The 23,110-nt window shown below is 41.3% G+C and overlaps 1 protein-coding gene across 1 annotated transcript in view; it reads left to right on the plus strand.

Annotated features, from left to right (window-relative positions):
* UFL1 (UFM1 specific ligase 1) overlaps window positions 1–23,110 on the plus strand; it is a 51,328-nt gene that overhangs the window by 14,884 nt on the left and 13,334 nt on the right. The window contains exons 8-14 of the mRNA XM_073675731.1: window positions 3,925–4,071; window positions 8,210–8,385; window positions 9,324–9,503; window positions 12,131–12,248; window positions 17,266–17,388; window positions 17,686–17,806; window positions 21,395–21,561. Of these exons, the coding sequence (XP_073531832.1) occupies window positions 3,925–4,071; window positions 8,210–8,385; window positions 9,324–9,503; window positions 12,131–12,248; window positions 17,266–17,388; window positions 17,686–17,806; window positions 21,395–21,561 (1,032 nt within the window). The remainder of the gene's footprint in view (window positions 1–3,924; window positions 4,072–8,209; window positions 8,386–9,323; window positions 9,504–12,130; window positions 12,249–17,265; window positions 17,389–17,685; window positions 17,807–21,394; window positions 21,562–23,110) is intronic.

The following is a 23,110-nucleotide window of genomic DNA, read 5'->3' on the forward strand; positions in this document are numbered from 1 at the left end:
ACCAGGAGATTATCACTACCCAGACTATCTCCCTCTTGCCAAGTGGTCCGACCACCCCCTTCCTCGGATAAGTAGCTTTTTATCAATATACAGTGTTAGCTTTCTGAATTCTCCTACATCTAAAAACAGTTTGTTGGAATCAGGTTCTCTGCCCGTACATTATGCTGCTCTCAGATGAGTTAGCAAAAACCTGGAGACCACGTGATCACTGCATCCAATCGCTGGCATCAGCGGCCTATGGCACAATACAAGGTCATATGGGATGTGTTGGCTGCAGGCAGGACAAACAGAATGCCAGTAAGCAGGATTGGTTATGTGGCGCTGGGACCACAGGATTGAAGTACATATAATAAAAAATTGTATTTATTTTTTTTTAAAAGGGGCTTTCCAGTCTGAGAAGCAAAATCTGCAGTCACTGTGACTGCAGACTGTCTAATGAGACACTGTCAATTCCCCTGAATGCTCTGAGCAAGTGGGCAGTTTGCATGCTTGTGATCATGTGCCGGCTAGTGTCGCACGGCTTCTCTCAGTAGAAGAGAATTGAGAGACGTGCAGGAGTCTAGTCGGCACATACTGTGTGTCATATAACTACCGACTTGCACGGGGCATACAGGGAAATCGTGACCGTTTGTCATGCTTTGGCAGTCCAGAGTCGCATGGTGACTGCAGACTTTACTTCTTAGACCGGACGATACCTTTAAAGAGGTTGTCCACTACTTTAGCATTGATGACCTATCCTTATCGGTCGGGGTCCGACACCCGGTACCCCCGCTTATCAGCTGTTATCGGTGTTGGTACTCACTTGTGGAGCTGGAAATCTTCTTGTAGTGGCCTCTGCAGAGTACTGCACATCTGCCTCCTATTGATCTGAAAGGAGGCGGAAGTGTAGTACCCAGCCCCGGCCACTATCAGAAGACGGCCAGCTCTGCACAATAGAAATACTTTGAGAAAAATATATATACTGCACATTTATATACTTTTGTGTTCTCTACAAGCCTTTTAGTTTTACCCGCTGCTTCGACTCCTTCACACTGGCTAAAATCAGAGAGGTGGGAGAGGGGGTGGGGGGCAGTTTAACAGGCTTTATGGGTATAGTACTGAAATAGTACCACAAATCCACTGCAAAAAATGTTGTCACTACTTTAACTGGTTCATGGTTCAGAAACCATGAAGTGTTCAAAAGATATTACATGTTCATTCTTCCGATGTCTCAGTTTGGCAGACACTCGCTCTTTATAGTTAAAAGTATATGGAAAAGATGCCGGTAAAAAGTGACAGCAAATCCTCTTTAAGAAATAGACCGCCAGCTGTTTCCGGGGGCAACTTGTACGAAAACCTTGGCATGTCCTCCAATAATGTTGTTTGTACATACACTATCTCAACTAGGATCACAGCTACAGCCTGAGATATGAAAGGTAAAAGTGAGCGTCCAAGTAAGGACAGGCAACGTACATGCAACTCCCCCTTTAATCTTGAGATCTCGGGCGGCAGATTCTCAACTTTTAACCCATTCACGACACTTGACTTACATGTACGTCATATGTCGTGTCCCTGCTTTTGATGTGAGCTTGCAGGCCGCTTGAGCGCATCTTCAAGTGAGGACTAAAAAAGTACAATAAAAAGTATACTTTTTTTTTTTTTTTTTTAAAGTTCAAATCACCCCCCTTTTTTGCCCCATTAAAAATAAAACAAACAAAAAAATATTAAGCATACACATATTTGGTATCGCTGCGTTCGTAAAAGTCTGATTAATCTAAAATTAAAATTAGTTCGATCAGTAAATGGCATAACAAGAAAAAAAAAAAGTTGAAACGCCAGAATTATGTTTTTTTTGGCCAACGCAACATTGCGATAAGAGGCGATCAAAACATCGTTTCTACCCCAAAATGGTATCAATTAAAACGTCCACTTAGGGCTCAACAAATAAGCCCCCACAGAGCATCTAATCCCGAAAATTTAAAAGTGTTACGCGTCTTGGAAAATGGCGACCCAAGAAAAGAGATTTTTTTTCACCCCTTAGATACATGTTTGGTATGTGCGTACTCTTACTGACTTGGGGAATCGTACTGCCAGGTCAGTTTTACTGTATAGTGAAAATGGTAAATGGGAAAAAAAAACAAATAACAATTGTGGAATTACACTTTTTTTTTTGCAATTTCAACGCACTTGGAATTTTTTGCCTGCTTTCCAGTTCATCACATGATAAAATGAATAGAGTCATTCAAAAGTACAACTCGTCCCGCAAAAAACAAGCTCTTATACAGCTACATTGACTTAAATATAAAAAAGTTATAAATACACACAGACCTACCTATACACACAAAATGGTGACATTGCATCCTTTTCCTTTATTTACACCCATGCGTTTTTTGGAATAAAAATGCAGCAAATCTGCAATAATTTTAATGCCTGCATTTTTATAGCGTTTTTGACTGACTCCATTGAAGTCAATGGGTGAAAAATAAAACGCTGAAAGACCTGTCATGCTGCAGATTTGAATCTGCACCAAATTTGCAAGTCACAAATAAGCAACGTGTGCATGAGGCTTTAGGATTCTCATTCACTTTGCTGGCATCAGGAATCTCTTCAGGTTTTGTAGCAAATCCAAGTGGCAAAAACGCTGCAAAAATGTAACGTGTGCACACAGTCTTACGGTCTTCAATTGTCCCCTTAAGGGACTTGAAGCTGCGATCGTCTGATCACCTGTACTATACATAGCAGTGCATTGGTATGTATAGCAGAAATGACGGTCTCTCAGGAGATCCATAATAAGAGGCATGGGGGGTCATCAGCAGACCCCTGGCTGTCATGGCTATCAATCGGCGCCCTATGATCACATGACAGTGGTGCCTATGGATGGGATTAATGACAAGCTTCAGGCCAGCGGCTGTTAAATCCCACTGTCAGTGATTGACAGCAGGATTTGGCTAATTAAATCAGTCATCATGTGTAGGGAAAAATGTGGGCTCGGTGTGCGAGTCTGCATCAAAGGCAAGGACACGACTTTTGACGTAAAAATACATCAAGGGTGAAGGGGTTAAAGCAAATGACATTGGGGAGAATTTACAAACAAACATTGGCGTTTCATATGCCAATCTTAAAGAGGACCTGTCACTTACTCAGAAAAATGTTAAATACCTTGTAAAAATCCCTGCTCTGAGCTACACTGATTATGCTGCTCTTTTCCATTTTGTACTGCGTCACTCCATTGTAAAGATATTTACATTTGTTTCTTCTGGAGGGGACTATCAGAAATCTCTGCCCTGCAGTCCAACTGGGTGGTTTTCACAGTCTTCTCCTGGGACGTGTGCTTTCACCCCTCTTTCCAATAGACGGCTAAATCAGCTGCTGAGCTGTGATTAGCAGCGTCTGAGATGGAGGGGTGAAAGTGCACCCTCCCCCAGAAAAGACTCTGGAAAAAAAAAAAACACCCAGTTGGACTGCAAAGCAGAGATTTCACATAGTGCGCTCTAGAAGAAACAAATGTGAATATGTCTGCAATGGAGTGATGCAGCACAAAACAGAAAAGAGCAGTGGGATCTGGAAAGCTTAGGCATTTTGCATGGTATGAAACTCCATTTTTGAGCTAGTGACACGTACTCTTTCAGACTGACATATGAAACACCCAGTCTTTAAACCAAAGCCAGAAAATGCGGCAAATCTATTACCTGTAGCACATCTTAGGCTGACTACTTTTACTATGAGCAGCCATAGCTTTCCACAGTAATTTACAACTATTTCTGGTATAATAAATTTGCCCCATTGTCTAATAGTAGCATGGGGGTCCATCTCTGTACAGATATTGGGGCATTTAGGACAGGATTGCCCTATACATATGATCTGTAGATGTAGTGTATGCATTGCTGACAGTTAAGACTTGCCATTTAGAGATAAAGAAATGCTTGCTGTAATCCCCTTTTGCAGCGCTGTTGGAGGAACTTGTAAACTGTGGACGTTTAAAGGGCACAGTGGTCGGCGGAAGACAGGACAAGGCTGTGTTTATTCCCGACATCTACGCCAGAACACAGAGCAATTGGATAGACGCCTTTTTCAAGCAAAACGGTTACCTAGGTAACGCACTTCTCTTCTGTGTTCAGGAAACAAGTTGGTCTTTGTGAGTCTTGTTTTCAGCCACATGAAGGTGATTTAGAGAATGCCGCCTCTGGCACGTAAAAGCTGGCTTTTCACTTGCCAGCTCACGCCTTTATTTTCTGGATAATACCAAATTCAGCACTATGGCTCGTTTGTGTTGACTAAAATAGAAAGAGGTGGGAGTTCACAGTAACAGGGCACTGATCAGCTATAATACACTCAAAGGGACTGTTTTCACATCACCTTCTCATTTCCCATCATCACCGTGTGACATGTGTAATTACCAGACCACAGGCTTCATGTGACTGCCAGTACTGTCTAAGAAAGGACGTTTACAATTCCACAAATTTCACACATCTCAATCATTTTCTTAAAGGGAAACTGTCACCAGCTTTTTGCTAACCTATCTGAGAGCATGATTATGTAGGGGCAGAGACCCTGATTCCAGCAATTTATCACTTACTGGGCTGCTTGCTGCAGTTTTGACAAAAATTACTATTTTCTCTGCTGCAGATCTACCAGTTCTCTGAATGCTGAGCTCTGTATAACTCCACTCACATCACTGATTGGCAGCTTACTGTGCATAGGCAGAAAGCTGCCAATCACTAGTGAGGACAGGACAGAACTCATTAATGTAGAGGGCTACATGGCAGCAGGTGTACTAGTCCTCCTTCTGATAAGTGTTTTTTGTAGAAACTACACCAAGCAGACCAGTAAGCGTCACCTAACTGGAATCAGGTCTCTGTTCTCAGATTAGGTGGTAAAAATCTGATGACAAATTCCCGTTAATGGCTATGGTCACCTTTAACATAGAAAAATATTTTTTACATATGTTTGTGTTTACCTTTTAGTTAATAAAGTTTTAAGGGGCGATGAAGTAAAGCTTTTACTCCAGTTCTCGGGTGCAATCGGCATTCCTTCATTAAGTTTTGGATGTTCTGATGTGCAGTTTGCTGCCTGATCCAAGTTTCAGATTTTTCCTCTTGTGGCTAATGTCCCTCATCTTTATATATTCTGGATTGAGTTATACAGTATGTTTATCCAGGGCACTGCTCTCTTCACTTTCATGTAGCAGCTCAGCTCCAGGACTGCACTTAGCTCCTCTCCATTTGCTTTCCCCCTTGTCTACAACTTGTTTTCTATGTTCCATAAATGTTTAGGTACTTTTCACATTTTTCCACTGCCGATCTGTGTAAATCCCCTCCCTCCTGCTATCTCTAAGGCTAAGTGTAGGTGACTGTGTATTCTCTAGTTAGAGAGAATCTGGTTGATTATGCTAATCACACTCTGAGCACACTCTGATCGGAGTGTGAGCATTATGTGATACGATTCGATTGGATGAGGAGAACATACAGAAAAAAAATATCTCTATTCTGTCAGTCCGTGGAAATCAATCTGCACTCAGATGTCATCCGAGTGCAGTCCGATAGTTTCCACACGCTCATTGACTTGCATGACTGAATGCGATCCGAATATCAGATCAAATTAAGGCTGGCAGCATGGACCCATAGAATAACATTGGTCCGACAAAACATCGGATCACACTCGCTCGGACTGAATATACGGCCATATCCACAAGCCCTAACACTGATATAAGAGAGGGACGGCAGAAAATAGAGCTATCGGAGCTCCAAATGTGTATCTTTTTTGCAAATCACTCAGCTAGATAAAGACCTTACAGATAATCTGCAGCAGAAAATGTGTAATGAAGACTATTTGGAAAGTTGCTTAATTTTGCATTTATGAAGCAAATAAACCATTAAAATAAATTCTGTGCAAATGTATTCATAGGCGTTAAAGGAACACTCCAAAAAATGTTTGTTTTCTTGCATAGTGATATAAATAGTAGTGGAGTAATGATTCTCACAATCTCTTTGTTAGTGAATTATCTGCTCTGTTACAGTTCTTCCATGGTCCCATGTCCCAAAGCCATGCCAGGTCCTATGCATGCACCAGAAATCAGTTTCTCTATGCATTGCTATGGAAGGCACATCAAGGCTCTTGTATAGATCCATAGAGAAACTTTTTTTATGTTCAGTAAATAGATCTAAAATTCTGTGCTGCATAATTTATTAAAGAGGTTGTCCGGTCTAGAATGACAAGTCTGCAGTCACTCTGTGTGACTGCAGACTTGTAAATCCTCCCCCCGCTCCCGGCCAGAACCCAACTAGTGTGCGTGGCACCACTCAATACAAGTGTGTGACAACCGAGGCCTCGGCCACTAAACCCTTCTGCCCGGGAGTAATCACATTGCATGACTGCTGTTCCCGGCACAGACAACGGTGAATCCTCGCAGCATACAGTACATGCACTTGGAGGATTCACACGGAGTGACTGCGGACATGTCATTCCAGACTGGACAACCCTTTTAATATAACTTTCTATCAATGCGGGATTTTTGAGATTAAAAACTCATGTCTGAAAAAATATATATACAGTACAGACCAAAAGTTTGGACACACCTTCTCTTTTAAAGATTTTTCTGTATTTTCATGACTATGAAAATTGTACATTCACACTGAAGGCATCAAAACTATGAATTAACACATGTGGAATTATATACTTAACAAAAAAGTGTGAAACAACTGAAAATATGTCTTATATTCTAGGTTCTTCAAAGTAGCCACCTTTTGCTTTGATGACTGCTTTGCACACTCTTGGCATTCTCTTGATGAGCTTCAAGAGGTAGTCACCGGAAATGGTTTTCACTTCACAGGTGTGCCCTGTCAGGTTTAATAAGTGGGATTTCTTGCCTTATAAATGGGGTTGGGACCATCAGTTGTGTTGTGAAGAAGTATGGTGGATACACAGCTGATAATCCTACTGAATAGACTGTTAGAATTTGTATTATAGAATTTGCAAGAAAAAAGCAGCTAAGTAAAGAAAAACGAGTGGCCATCATTACTTTAAGAAATTAAGGTCAGTCAGAGCGAAAAATTGGGAAAACTTTGAAAGTGTCCCCAAGTGGAGTTGCAAAAACCATCAAGCGCTACAAAGAAACTGGCTCACATGAGGAAAGGAAGACCAAGAGTCACCTCTGCTTCTGAGGATAAGTTTATCCGAGTAACCAGCCTCAGAAATCGCAGGTTAACAGCAGCTCAGATTAGAGACCAGGTCAATGCCACACAGAGTTCTAGCAGCAGACACATCTCTACAACAACTGTTAAGAGGAGACTTTGTGCAGCAGGCCTTCATGGTAAAATAGCTGCTAGGAAACCACTGCTAAGGACAGGCAACAAGCAGAAGAGACTTGTTTGGGCTAAAGAACACAAGGAATGGACATTAGACCAGTGGAAATCTGTGCTTTGGTCTGATGAGTCCAAATTTGAGATCTTTGGTTCCAACCACCGTGTCTTTGTGCGACACAGAAAAGGTGAACGGATGGACTCTACATGCCTGGTTCCCACCGTGAAGCATGGAGGAGGAGGTGTGATGGTGTGGGGGTGCGTTGCTGGTCACACTGTTGGGGATTTATTCAAAATTGAAGGCATACTGAACCAGCATGGCTACCACAGCATCTTGCAGCGGCATGCTATTCCATCCGGTTTGCGTTTAGTTGGACCATCATTTATTTTTCAACAAGACAATGACCCCAAACACACCTCCAGGCTGTGTAAGGGCTATTTGACCAAGAAGGAGAGTGATGGGGTGCTACGCCAGATGACCTGGCCTCCACAGTCACTAGACCTGAACCCAATCGAGATGGTTTGTGGTGAGCTGGACCGCAGAGTGAAGGCAAAAGGGCCAACAAGTGCTAAGCATCTCTGGGAACTCCTTCAAGATTGTTGGAAGACCATTTCCGGTGACTACCTCTTGAAGCTCATCAAGAGAATGCCAAGAGTGTGCAAAGCAGTCATCAAAGCAAAAGGTGGCTACTTTGAAGAACCTAGAATATAAGACATATTTTCAGTTGTTTCACACTTTTTTGTTAAGTATATAATTCCACATCTGTTAATTCATAGTTTTGATGCCTTCAGTGTGAATGTACAATTTTCATAGTCATGAAAATACAGAAAAATCTTTAAATGAGACGGTGTGTCCAAACTTTTGGTCTGTACTGTATATGGAATAAGTTGGCTTCACTTTTTGTTACTCATCCATTGATATGTTTACTCAGAGTATGATTCCTTATCGAGGCTTGGAATCCCAGACCCAGTTGGATACATCAGAAAAAGATACAAGACTGCTTCATTAATTTATCTGAAGTCCTTATGTGCTGGGCAGAGTATATTGGATCAGGTGGAAGCTTCTGCTGAAGAAGCCATTAGCTCAGGATCATGGCTGGATATTGAGGTATGTGGGGTAGGGTCTTTTAAAATGAAGTACTAGAAATGTATTTCCTTAACTTGTCTCTGAACTCAACAAATCCTAGGAGGTTGGATGTTTAGGCATCCATTGAACGGGTATGCTCGACAGATGTCACCCATCACACATACATTGGCTGTCATGTTAGAAATAAATAACTGTATGCATTTAACTTTTTACTGAATGGCTGTGATGGATGCTTTTGATGAAAACATCCATCTACTGGACATCACCCATTGATTCCCGTCTTAAAAAATATACACTGAATGCATGCCTACCAGGTTATGTTGGTTAGTGTAAACTTTGTTCTTTACTTTTTTAAAAGTAAGACAGGAATCAAATATAGAAGCAAAATGTGATGCCTAGAGCATGCTGCTTATAAAGGAGAAACACCATGGCACCAGAAGTGTAGAAAACACCCCAAAACAAGCCTTGTGTGTAGTGCGTATTATATGCCACCATGAGCTTTGAACGAACATTTGACAGTAGAATTTTATGTAATAAAAAATTAAATGTCATCCAAAATACCGCAAAAACAACATTGCTTTTCCTAAAACGCTCTGCTTGTAGCCTTCATTAGAGTATGTGCACACGAAAATTCTGATGTGTTGGCAGCAAAAACAGTGCGTAAAGTACTCATGTTTTTTTTACTTACGTTTTTGTTGCATCTTTTTCTCCATTCATTAGTATGGGTGAAATCTGTTGCAACAAAAAACAAGAATTGACCTGCTGCAGAATTAAATCTACTGCAAGGAAAAAATAAGCCACGTGCATGGGATTTCTGGAATCTCATTCACTCTGCTGTCACTAGGAAATCCTACATTTTTTTTGTGACAAAAGCAGAATGTGTGCTCATACCCTTAGAAGGATTTCTTACTTATCACTTGTATATGTCAGCTGCTTTATTGTCTTCTTCTTGATCCTAGCCTCTGTTACCAAGCTGTTTTTCTGAGGAAGATACTTCAATCTTACTTCAGCAAGTCATGAGAGCATTAAATAAAAAGTCCTCGGCTCGAATCTTTGGAGACAACATTGTCGTCAGTGAGAAGTTTATAAATGACTGCTCCAGTATTTTCAGTAACCTCATGCAGCACAAAGCTGAGAAGGTATGAATGATTGCAGTCACTGAACATCATGAGATCAAAAAAACCCATGTCACTTTTTACCTAAAAGCACATTCCAGCTTCAGCAAATATATTCAGCATGGGATGAAATATAATGCATTTTTTTAGACTATTTGCTTATCACTTTTCTATGGTTTTCACAGTTTTTACTTGCAGTCATTGGACTACAGCAGATCTTTTCTGATCATGTTGTACATGGATAACCAGGTCTGTGGAGTCGGTAAGCCAAACCTCCGACTCCCTCATACATGGCTCATGTTTAAGTGATAAATTTACTGTAGCACAAATTCATCTCCGCTAAAAGTCTAGACCCTTAGATCAAGAATAGGACAGACATTTATAGGACATTTCATAACTTTCCCAAATTCTTATGAAAAAATATTCCCCACAAACTGCATTGAACTACTGTACCCAATTTATTATATATTTTAGGAGTCGGAGTCGGTCCATTTTATACCGACTCCACCAAAATGGGCTCCGACTCCACAGCCCTGTGGATAACTACAGTAATTTTACCAAGCTATTCACCAATGTGATCATTACATGACCAGGACATATGGGAATTTCACTTTACACAAAATTCATTGGAAAATGTACTAACTTTGCATTATACATTTTCTAAAACCCCATTTATTAATGCTGCTCTTTTGGTTTATTCTTAACATCAAAGGTAGTTTCCTACAATGGCTCCTGGAGTTTTATTGTTATATAATTTTTCATTCTTTACCAATGTACCCATGGAATACAATAGTGAATATCACTGGCAATCTAGAAAGTGGGAAAAAAATATTTCAGACTGTTTAAAACTTCCCTGGTCGTCTAGGGAGGTGGAGGGGTTAATGTCACTAACTGGTGGTCTAGGGTTTTTGTGTTGAAGTTCCAGCCATGTGTACTGGTTATACTCTTGGACAGCTTAAAAGGGGCTCTTTCCGATGTGATAGGGCCTCAGCTATTGCAGTGGCTAAATTTAGATGTAATCTACCACTGGTTTTCGGTTGATAAAGTTTCATTGAGATTAAAGAGCAAGGCAGGTGCCAGATCACATAGTGCAGTTGGCAAAAAGGCAGAGCAATATGTTTATAAACTGCTTTTTGGTGCAGTTTGCTTGCCATATTTATTTTGGGTGGTAGGCCATTCTAATCTTTCTACCTAGAATAAGTTAAGAAAAAAAATCATATTTGTATAAAAAAGTATTTACACTCCACATCAAAATTTGCATATACTGCAAACAATTTTATTTGCCATAGAGGCACAGCATGTCTATTAATGTAACACACAAGTGACATCTTCAATCTTTTAATCCCTAAAGGATAATTAGCACTGTTGATAAAGGGGTTTTCCCACGGACAAAGTCCATTTTAATCAATGGATCTTGAAATATTAATAAGTTCCACAATTGGAACAGTGGAAACCCCCCACAACTGACCCCATATAGTGAACATTTTGAACCCAGAGGTACGACACAGAATTTGATAACATTAGGTCATCATATTGAATAAGTTGTCATTAGTCTTGAGCGCAAGTGCTCGCTACTTGAGTTTTCATCGGGTGCTCGAGTATGCACCAAGTAACACGGGTGCTCGAGTGACATGCTCGAGTACCCGCCCCGCATGTTTTGCGGCTGTTAGACCCCCAAACAAAACATGCGGGGATTGCTTGTGCATTACAGGCAATACCCGCATGTGTTTTTGGCTGTATAACAGCCGTGAAACATGCAGGGCGGGGACTCGAGCATGTCACTCGAGCACCCGTGTTACTTGGTGCATACCCGAGCACCCGATGCAAACTCAAGTAGCGAGCACTTGTGCTCACCACTAGTCATCATATCGTCACCATTTTTTATTTTTTTTTGCTTTTGAAAAAATCCCAACCCCAACACAACCCCAAACCTAACGGCAAAGAATGGAAAAAATAAAATTTTCTTTATCATTTTTATCTAACTAAGGGGTGGACAAAGGGGATTTGATTTACTATTTTTTACTTTTAATCACTGTGATAGAGTCTATCACAGTGATCAAAAGGAACCAATAGCAATAATTCCCTATTGTTGCCAGGTATCGGCCGGCAGATCTCGGCGGGCGCACTATGTGTGCACTCGCCTTTTTTTTTTTTTTTTTTTTTTTTCAGAAAGATGACGCGGAGGGCATGGGATGATGGAGGTACCGGGGGTTTCGGGGGACATCATTTCTCTCTCATCTGATATGTATATCATGTTAGAAAAGAGAGAAATGATTTTTACAGCAGGCACAGTTTTTTTTTTTCCGTGATCGCCATTATTCACTGAATAACGGCGATCACGTGACCGAGGGACTGGAACATCTTGATCTGATCATGTTCTCCAGTGCGTAGCTGAGACTCCGAAGATTTTCCGGCTCTGGGGGGCGCTAGAGGCTTTTTTAAAACGGCAATGAGGGAATAAGGCCCCTTAACGGCCGTCGTTTTAATGTGTTAAAGCATTCTTTTACCTAAACATGGTGCTTTGTGTACAAGGGATCCATCCAGCTAAATAGGATATAGAGCAGTTGTATGACTAGAAGCTGAATAGAGGAGCAAAGTACAACCTGATAATATAATGGTCATTAGTAGTATCCCTGTTTTTATTTTTCCAGGAGATGAAGCAAAGCCCTGTATTTCTAGTGACAGAAGAAGATCTTAAGCAAGCCTCTCTATTAGACAATGCAGTAGGCAAGAAGGAGAAGAAGGACGAGAGACGGAAGAAAGTTACAGGTTACTATTTTGTTATTGAAGTATAGCGATGTCTGCATCCTATCTAGTCTACTAATGTGAAGTGTGCCATGACAGCAGTCCCGACAGTATCTGTGTGAGAGCGGGATGTTAGATATGTCGTTACTGTACAACTAGAAGTTTCTTATTTGAAGAGGTATAAGTAGTGTGTTGTCCTAAAATATAAATTTGAGTGGAAAATTCTTCTTATCTAGTGTTGTTTAAACAGGAATTTTGAGGTCCAAATAATTTCGACAGAAGACTGCTTTGGATAGGACTACAATTAACATACGTGATTCGGATGTGGAATCATTTGCTACTGTCAAGTTTTCACTTTTGATGGATATTCTGAAAATAGGGTATTTCATGGTGTTCACAATCCATTTTGTCACACTTGGAAATGGGCTTAAAGAAAGTTTTCAGCTAACTAGAGAACATGCATTCAAATAACATGCCAAGAAGATAAACAGCCTTACCAACACCAAGTCAGATTACAAATGCACTCGCAAGATGCAGCAGACCCCCATGATAAAGGCGGGGGGGGCAGCACAGGTGCAAAATACAGTTTTTTTTAAACTTCTTTATTATGTTTTCCTGTATAGCTCCATCATATTCCACAGTGCTTTACAGTCATCATTACTATCCTCCATTGGGGCTCACAATCCAAATTTCCTATCGGTAGGCCTTTGGAGTGTGGGAGAAAACTCCCATAAAGACGGGGAAAAAGTACAAACTCCTTGCAGATGTTCTTTGTGGAATTTGAACCCAGGACACCAACGCTGCAAGACTACAGTGCTAACCACTGAGCAATTTGATAGAGTGTCAAAGCTCTGTAAAGGTCATGAAATGATTTTTATTTTTGAGCTCCTTTGTAGCCCAGTTATAGATAAATGTGATGTGGATATAGTATGGATGAAATAATTGAAATGTGGCAGCTTAGAAGTGCGTTCTATCCTTGCACTTTACAGGAGCTTTGTAGGTGAGGCTCCAGCATCTGATGGATGGTTGCCCATTCAGCACCACGAATCCTAAACCTTACATCGCAAACTCAAGTGCCGCGAAAGTTATGATTTTGAAGAATTGCTCAGTATGGATAGAAAATGATGAGAAAAACTTAGCGGGAACGACCAGTGCCAAACAATGGTACATTCCAATGGACTGTATCAGCTGTGGAATTTCCACAGCTGCTCATATGCGGTGAAATTGCAAAAAAGGATGCAAAGATGCATGGTGAAGTCGAAGTCCCAGTCGCTGCTTCTAACACCACCCTTTTCTTGTAACAAATCATCAGGGGGTGGTTATAGAAACTGTGTGAGTGACACCAGTGCCGCCTCCTGATGGCGATTTGTTTGAGGGCGGTGATAGAAGCTGTTGGACGGCGCTACTGTCACTCACCCTGCTTTTATCACCGCCATCAAACAAATCATCATCAGAGGACTTCGCTGGTGTCACTCACACTGCTTATAACCCTGCGCCCTGACCACGATTCGTTTCAGGGAAAAATACTGCAATGTTAGAAGTGACTGAACAGAGAGTGTAACAGCGGCAGTGATTGAAGATGTGATAACTTCTCCAGCACCTCTATGGAATCAGCATGTCATCAGTGGACAGCTGTGACAATTGCTGTTGGAAGGAATTGCAGTGCTGCCCACTGATGACGTCCAGGTTCAGTAGGGGTGATAGACGCTGCAGAGAAGCGAGTGCAGCCCCAGCCTCCTGTGACGTCCAGTTTGAGCCTCCTCTCAAACAAAAGTACAAAAACACAAATAGGAAACAGCAGGATACGGAGAAGTAAAGGGAGTGTAATAATAAAGCTAATTACAAAAGTGCTTAGGGCTTAAAGATAGTTATTTATAAAGGGCATTCTAGGTATCGAACCACCCCTTTTAATAGTTTATTTTGTATCATTTAACAAAATGCAAAGTGAATGAACATATGAGAAATCTAAATCGGATGAATATTTGGTGTGGTCAGCATTTGCCTTAAACACAGCATCAATTGTTTTAGCTACACTTGCCCATTGTTTTTGAAGAAACTTGGTTGTTCCAAACATCTTGGAGAACTTACCACTAACCATTCTGTAGATGTAGGCTTTTGCAAATCTTTCGGTCACTTGATGTAATCCCAGACAGACTTGATGATGAGATTAGGGCCCCTTGAGGGCCAGATCATCACTTCCAGGATTTCTTGTTCTACTTTACGCTGAAGATGATTCTTAACCCTTTCATGACCATGCTATTTTCTGTTTTTTCCTCCCCTTATTCCAAGAGACATGACTTTTGTAATTTTAGCATCCACATAGCCGTATGAGGGCTTTTTGCAGGACGAGTTGTACTTTTGAATGACCCCATTCTTTTTATCTTGTGATGCACTGGAAACAGGAAAAGAATTCCAAGTTCATTGAAATTGCAAACAAAAAGTGCAATTACACAATTATTTTTTGTTTTTTTATTTACCATGTTCACTATACGGTAAAACTGACCTGGTAATATTTTTCCCCAGGTCAGTACGAGTACATGGACACCAAACATGTATAGTTTTCTTTTTTTTATGTAAGTGGTGAAAAAAAAATAGTTTTTGTCGCCAGTTCCGAGGCCTGTAACGTTTTACATTTTTTGGATATAGGGCTGTGTGAGGGCTTATTTTTTGCATGCCAGCTAAACTGGCTTTCACAGTATCGTAATAACAGGCATAAGGGTCTTCAGCGGACCCTGGCTGTCATGGCAACCCATCGGCGTGCTGCTGGCGTGTGTTAAATGCTGCTGTCAGAGTATGACGGTGGCATTTCACAGGTTAAAATCCACGCGTGGAGCAAAGCTTTTAGAGGCAGATGATGGCTGAATAAATCATCTGCCAGGAAAAGTGTGGGCTTGGCTTGTGAGCTCACATCAAATACAGGGACACCACATATGATGTAACTGTCATGTGTCGTGAAGGAGTTAATGAAATCAGCTGTATGCTTGGGGTCTTTCTGCTGCCGAATAAATTTTGAGCAAAGCAGATGCCTCTGTGATAGTATTATGTAATGGATAAGTAACTGCTTATATTTGTCACCATTGAGGGCACCATTAATACTGACTCACTCATCAGTTCAGAAAACCTGCTGACCTTTTTCTGTACCCAATTTCTATGATTGTGTGCACAGTTGAGTCACTTTGCCTTGTTTCATGTCAAAGGTACAGTTTTTGGCCACATTTCTTCCATGAAGATGACTGGGTCCAGCTATGTTCCACTGGTTGCTACCAGTTCTGAGCTGATGGCACTGATGAACATATTCATATCTTGTGGGCAAGTAAGCATGATGTGTCTTTCATTTGCTGCACTAAGTTTCCTTGGCCAGCCAGTACGTCTACAGTCCCCAACATTGCCTATTTCTTGGTGTCCTCAATGCCATCAGGAGGCATCTGGCTCCAAATTTATTCTGCAGCAGGCCAACGACCCCAAACATACAGTCAATGTCGAGAAGAACTATCTTTAGCGTAAAGAAGAACAAGGATTCCTGAAATGAATGAAATTCCAGGTAGCGTATGACTTTCGGGGGTGCGGTTTACCGAACAAGAGGAACAGAACTATAAGATTTTACATTTAATCCAGAAAGATAGGCAGTGTTTATAGAAAAAAAATATATATATACACATAAGATTTTATAAAGGTACAAAACAATACAGCCTATACAATTACATAAAATAAAAGGATAAATAAAAGAAAATAACTAAACTTGACATTACTGCAATGGCTTCAGAGGTTGGCGGATGGAAACACGTGGGTCAAGCCTACACGGTGATGTATCTTCCGGCATTCCTGTTATCAGCGACAGCAGCCGTAGGCTGATTAAAGGAGTAGTCTCTCATCAGCCGATGCCTGTGACCCGCGGTCAATTCTTTGTGTGTTTTTACCGCTTTTTTGACCCATTGACTTCAACTGAGTCAGTCAAATCCGCAGCAAATCCACAAATATTTTTATACCTGCGTTTTTGCTGCAGATTTGACTGACTCAGTAGAAATCAAGGGAGGAAAAACGCTGCAAAAACACACAAAGAATTGACATCCTGCAGATTTAAACTCCATGCAAATCATGAAAAGAAAATTCCTGATCATGTGCACAACACTTCAGGATTGTCCTTGCATTAGCTGGCACAAGGATTCCCTAGCGTTTTTGGCCCATTTCCTTTTGAAAAAAACACATCGAAAATGCACCAAAAACGCACCGTGTACACATAGCCTGAGCTCTCTTTCTCCTGGAGATTTTAATTTTACTATGACAGAGAGAGAGCTGGATTAGCACATGCCTACATCCACAGAAGATCTGTGGTTAGTTCTCCAAGATGTTTGGAACAACCTCCCTGCTGAGTTTCTTCAAAAAGCGTGTACAAGTGTGCCTAGAACAATTGATGCTGTTTTGAAGGCAACGGGTTGTCACACCAAATAATACTTTTCATTTAGATTTCTCTTTTGTTTACTTACTTTACATTTTGATAATTTATAGAAATAAACTATTAACACTTCTATTTTTGAAAACGTCTTATTTTGCAGCATTTTTTCCACTTTGCCTAAAACTTTTGTACAGTACGTTATCTTAGCGAATATAATGTGTCTCTGTATTCTTCGGTTTGTACACATTTATCTGTATATATACATAATATTCGCACACAAATCATTATAGGATCACAGGGAGCAGAGTATAAAACCACTGACTCTTTGTAATTTCATTTCATGTGTTTTTGTTTTTATCTGGGAAAGGTTTTCTTCCCACAGAACGGAATCTAATCAAATCTGCGATGCTAAATTAACTGATCCGGCGCAAAGCCGAAATATACCCTAGTGAATAGAGCTGAAAAAATTTAATCTTGCTGAAATCCCCCTCTCTTTATATTGACCACCTATATTTCCACATTAGGTAATTTTACATAGTAATGATAGAGCAACATTTTTGACGCTTAAATGACATGGCATTGTAGACTGTGCCCATTTACCACTTATTCAACTAGTTCATAACAACTTCTCCATTCTTTGTCTTCCAGAGGGTAGCGGAAGCAGCAGAGGAGGTGGTTGTAGCAATGCCAGAGAGATCAAGATAAAAAAGACTAAGAAGAAATCAAGGAAAGATGAAGACAGTGATGAGGAGCCCCAGACTGCTAGCACAAGTATGTTTCATGATGTGCATTTACAGGGAATGGTGAGATTTGAATAACCCATAAAATAACATACATTGCTAGATATTTTCGTGACAAGTTACGGTCCCTACTACAGTCCAGATTTGCTATCCATTGTATCCAGTGACTTCCGCAGGATACATATTACTTCTTATTTATAAGGAGTCATTAAACATGGTTCGTTTTTTTGAGAGTAGTAAAATTGATAAATCCTAGTTGTGCTGGTCTGGAAAGATGTGACACCTTAATGATGTTGTATTTTCTGCGTTTATTGCCAATTTCCATCAGATAAACCAAAGGAGCGTGAGGTCCCATTTATGTCTCTGGACGAAATTCAAGATATTTTAAGAAAACACATTCCAGATGCTCCAGATGAGCTGGTCATTGAGCTCTCCAAAAACTTAATAAGGTCAGTCACTCACCCAATTTGTTTTCTATCCCTCATCTACATTACTGGGTAAAACACTGTTTAACACAATCCAGATAGGTGATACACATTTTTTTTTTTTTTGAGGTGGGGCTGGGGGGGTTTGCCATTTTATCTTTGTCCATTTTATAGGTAGAATTAATTGAGCCCCATAGTATTCTCCTATTCACATGCTTTCTGTGTATGACCCACACTGTTGGCATCTTTTACCTGGTAGATTGGGTTTTAGGCAACATGTGGACAGTGGTGAGTGCTTTAAACAGGATCTGTCAGCAGGATTTCACACCCCAAACTATTTATATGTGCATGTAGCCCTTTCAAAAACAATTCCAATAATACCTTTACATGGCCAGTCTGTTCCCCCGATACTGATATGCAAATGAGTCTGAATAGCTATTGTAGATCTGAAGCCTCTGTCACTCCAGCTCTATTCCCCACACAGCGCCACATCCTCCTGCTTGACTGGTTGCTCCTTTGCCTGAAGTCACACAGCATAGAGGCTTTCAGTCAAGCAGAAGGATCTGGCGCTGGGCAAGGAATAGAGCTAGAGTGACAGAGGCTTCAGATCTTCAATAGCCCTTTAGCCTCATTTGCATATCAATTTATACAATGATTTCTCAGTATCGGGGGGGGAAAAAGAGTAGCCATTTCTGAAAAATCTTTGATGTATGACATCAGCCAAAGGAGCTGTCAGTCAAGCAGGAGGAAGCAGCATTGAGAGGCTAATAGAGCTGAAGTGACAGAGTCTTGAGATCTTCAAATAGTTCTTCAGCCTCATTTGCCTATCAATTCAAATGAAGATTTCTTAGGAAGGAGGAATGGGATAGCCATGTAAAGGTATAGCTGAACTTGTCTGACAGAGAAGAGCTACGTGCGCATAATTAATAATTTGGTGTGTGAAATTTTGCTGTCAGATTTCCTTTTAACTCCAGTAATAATACAGGGACACATTTAGGGGAGACACTGAAAGGTAGCCATCAAACCAGACACCTTACATAGCCATAAATATATAAAACATAGAAGTAATTATTGGAATATATCTAGATATCTAGGACTACCACTAAAGAAATGGACCCCATTATAATAAGTTGTCATTTAATGTCACTAATCACAGATTATGAATCAAGATTAAACAATTTTATAGATTTAAAAAAATATATTCCCCTTTTTATACTCATGAAACATAATGGCATAATGTTGCTCCCTGTGAGTCACTGATTCAAAAACTAGTTTGTCATATTTAACCCTTTAACAACCTGTGATGTACAGATACACGACCGGTTGGGTGCTTGAGCATGGAGTGAGCTAAGGAGATGCGCAAGCTCCATACAGAACCAGTGCTGGCTGTGTTATACAGTCGGCACCTGCTCCAACAGCAGCGAACTGAACAAACTCCAGTCGTTGCTGTTTAATCATTTGAATGCTGCTGTCAAACTCTTGACAGCAACACTTTAAGTATACTTGTCATTTAAGGAGAACATGCAGCAGAATGTCTGTCTGCCTCTAGCCCCTTCATCGTTCACCCCTCTCTATAAAGTCTGTTATCTCCTATCTCAGCAATGGGAAAACCTGTCTTCACTGAATACAGACACTACCCATGAATTGAGAATGAAAATTCAATTCAGGAAGAGAAAGTAGCAGATTTCCCTGTCCCCTATCCCAATGCAATCGTGTGGTGCCAATAGGTTACTATTGCAGCCGTGAGCCTACTAAAAGTCTTGGTTGCTGTCATTTTGGTTTTCCCATGAAGCCCAGTTAGATCATAATGTCGCTAGACTAATGCGGTTTCAAGTCTTCTAAGGAAAAGTACAACATTTCTAAAAATATTGAATAAAAAAGCATAAGTGTAAAAAAAATAAAGATATAGATCTCTAATACATACATACCGTATTTTTCGGACTATAAGACGCACCAGATCATAAGACGCACCTAGGTTTTAGAGGAGGAATGTAGAAAAAAATTGAAGCAAAAAATGTGGTCATGATGCCCTGTTAAGGGGGGGGGTCTGCTGCTGACACTGTTATAGGGGTAATGTCCCCCAATTCTGTATCTATATCTCCCATCCTGGTATATATGGCCCCCTCATCCCCATCCTGGTATGCATGGCACCCAAATCCACCATCCTGGCATGCATGGCACCCCAATCCCCTTTCCTGGTATGCATGGCCCCCCTCATCCCTCTTCCTGGTATGTATGGCACCTTCATCTCTCTTCCTGGTATGTATGGCACTCTTCATCCCTGTACATATGGCCCCCCTCATCCCGGTATGTATGGTCCCCCCTCATCCTGGTATGCATGGCACCCCCTGATCCCCGTCACTCTGCAAAGAAAAAAATAAACAAACAAGTATACTCCCCTCCTCTCTCCTCCAGCGCTGTGCCCCTCTGCTGCCGACAGGGATCACACCGTGTGAGCCGCGCATGGCGTAACTGCCTTGCGCCCTCACACAGCGAGATGCTGTGCCGGAATAGTCACTGCTCCCCACTCCGGGACTGCGTGGGGAGCAGTGACCATTCATTCTCCCTAATAGCGCGCACACTGTAGCTGCAGCGCAGCTCCTGCTGCGCTCGGCTGTCCGGTGCCTGCTATTAAAGTCCATGAATATTCACCACACCCATGGGAGTGACCGCAGAGTGCAGCAGGAGCCGCGATGCGGCTACAGTGTGCTTGCTATTAGGGAGAATGAATGGTCACTTCTCCCCACACATACAGTCACGGCGTGGGGAGCAGTGACTATTCCGGCACAGAGCGGGACACCGCGCTGGAGGAGAGAGGAGGTGAGTATAATTGTTTATTTTCTTTCTGTGCAGCGCGACAGGGATCAGGGGGTGCCATACATACCAGGATGAGGGGTGCCATACATACCAGGAAGAGGGATGATGGGGGCCATACATACAGGGATGAAGGGGGCCATACATACAGGGATATGTGTGTGTGTGTGTGTGTGTGTGTGTGTGTGTGTGTGTAATATATATATATATATATATATATATATATATATATATATATATATAAGTTCCATCCATCAAAATAAAATGAATTGGCCAATACCATAAACATCATCAAGAGAAAATATAGGAGCACTAGATTTGCTGTTTTTTTTGGGCACCACGCTTCACTCCCTTCCTTTCCAAAAAATGTAATAAAAAGCAATAAAATCCTCGTATAGACTCCAGGGCTGCCAACAAAAATTAGAGCTCTCCGAAAATGGTGGCACAAATCAAAATTGTTCTGAATATTTTGAAAGCAGTGAAATGGAAAAAAAAATATATATAAATTTGCATCACCATAATTGTACCTGTACCAGTTACCAGGTCAATTTTACCGCACCATGGACACAATAAAATGTGAAACAAAAACAAAACCATGGCAAAGTTAAAGGGTTAAATAATCTGTACAATGTTAACGCAATATGGTTATACTAATGCCCTCTAGGACTTGTATTTGCAAATATTGAGGTGTAGTATTAGGCTGCAGCAATCATTTGTAGCCACAAAATAGAGAGAAAATGTGCTGTATAGCTTAAAATATGTCTCCTAAGCTTGGATTTGTAACCTAATATTTTGCAGACCCCTTACTAAAAATTACCAGGAGGTGGTGCGTTCTGTGTTCATGTCCTCAACATCATCCTCTTCAGGAGCCAGCCGAAAACAAACCATGAAAGACTTCCAAGAAGAAGTGTCCGCTCTTTATAACAACATACGTTTGTTTGAAAAGGGGCTAAAACTTTTTACAGGTCTGTCAATTCATTTTGCTCTTTTTTTTTTTAGGCCTTATTCAAACGTCCGTGAATCATGTACTTGATCTATCCGTGTTTTTCATGGAAAGAACACAGACTCACTATAGTCTATATAGCTGGTCAAATATCCATATTTTTTTTTATAGACTGAATGGTCTGCAAAAAAAAAATCTGAGACAATGTCCCATTTTGATCCAAGTCACTAATCAAAATTGCCTATACACGTCTATAGGTCTGTGAAAAATCACTCATATTACTCATTGCCATCCACTTGTGGTCCATGTGGCGTCCTTTAAAGGGATTGTCCACTACTAGAACAACCCCTTCTTGATCAAAATGTTTGGCCCCCGGTAAAATAAAAAAACCTATACTCCCCTACCATGCCGACGCCATTCCTGAGGTGTTGGCTCTCACTCACCCGGGACTCCCTTGCTGTTGTTGTGACACGTGAACCAGGCGTCCAATCAGCGCTGGCGTCACTGTCCCCACCTTCGGAAAAACGAACATGAACGGGAAGTCCGGGCTGCAGCTGATCTCGGACTTCCTTTTCATGGTCGATTCGACAGGAGACGAGGACAGTGACGCCAGCGCTGATTGGGCACCAAAGTCATGTGTCGCAACAACTGCACGGGTGCCCCAGGGAGAGCGAGTGTTGACACCGCAGGAACGGCGCCAGCACGAGAGGTGAGTATAAGCTTTTTTATTTTATCAGGGCCAAGTGTGGGGTGTGACAAGGAGTTGTCCAAGTAGTGGACAACTTCTTTAATATTGAATTAAATATGCAAATAGAATTGATGTAGCTATCCTCTAAGTCAATATCGACCTTTTAACGACCCTTAGAATAAGAAGTCAAACCATGGCCAGTTAAAGGGTCGATATTTACTTTTAGGATTGCTACTAAATTAAAAGCTTGGACAAAGTCGCAGGCCAACCTTGATATCTGAAAAAATTTCTAAAATTGAGGAATTTTGTATAACAATGAACCTTTTCATATAGAAACAAACTTAAAGGGGTTGTCTCACAAACAAAGTACATTTTAATTACCGTATTTTTCGGACTATAAGGCTCACTTTTTCCTCCAAAATTTTGGAGGAAAGTGGGAGGTGCGTCTTATAGTCCGATATACATAAATACTGTGGCTGTGGGTGTTGGGAGAAATGATAGCAGTGGAGTAGCGGGACACAGGAGGCAGCAGCCGCCTGCTGCAGCCTACACTATGCCCGCTACTAAAGAAATTAAATATTCACTGCTCCCCACGCCCATGGGCGTAGGGAGCAGTGAATATTTATTTTCCTTAATAGATGGCACTCTGTGCCTGCAGCGCGGCTCCTGGTATGTATGGCACCCTTCATCCCTGTATGTATGGCCCCCCTCATCCCTCTTCCTGGTATGTATGGCACCCTTCATCTTTGCATGGATTGCCCCCCTCATCCTGGTATGTATGGCACCCCCTTATCCCCGTCTCGCTGCACAGAAAAAAAATAAACAATTATACTCACCTCCTCTCTCCTCCGGCTCTGTGCCGGAATAGTCACTGCTCCCCACG

This window comes from Phyllobates terribilis, unplaced genomic scaffold, assembly GCF_046119375.1.
Source record: "Phyllobates terribilis strain yellow unplaced genomic scaffold, ASM4611937v1 Scaffold_3__8_contigs__length_932513732, whole genome shotgun sequence".
NCBI lineage: Eukaryota > Metazoa > Chordata > Amphibia > Anura > Dendrobatidae > Phyllobates > Phyllobates terribilis.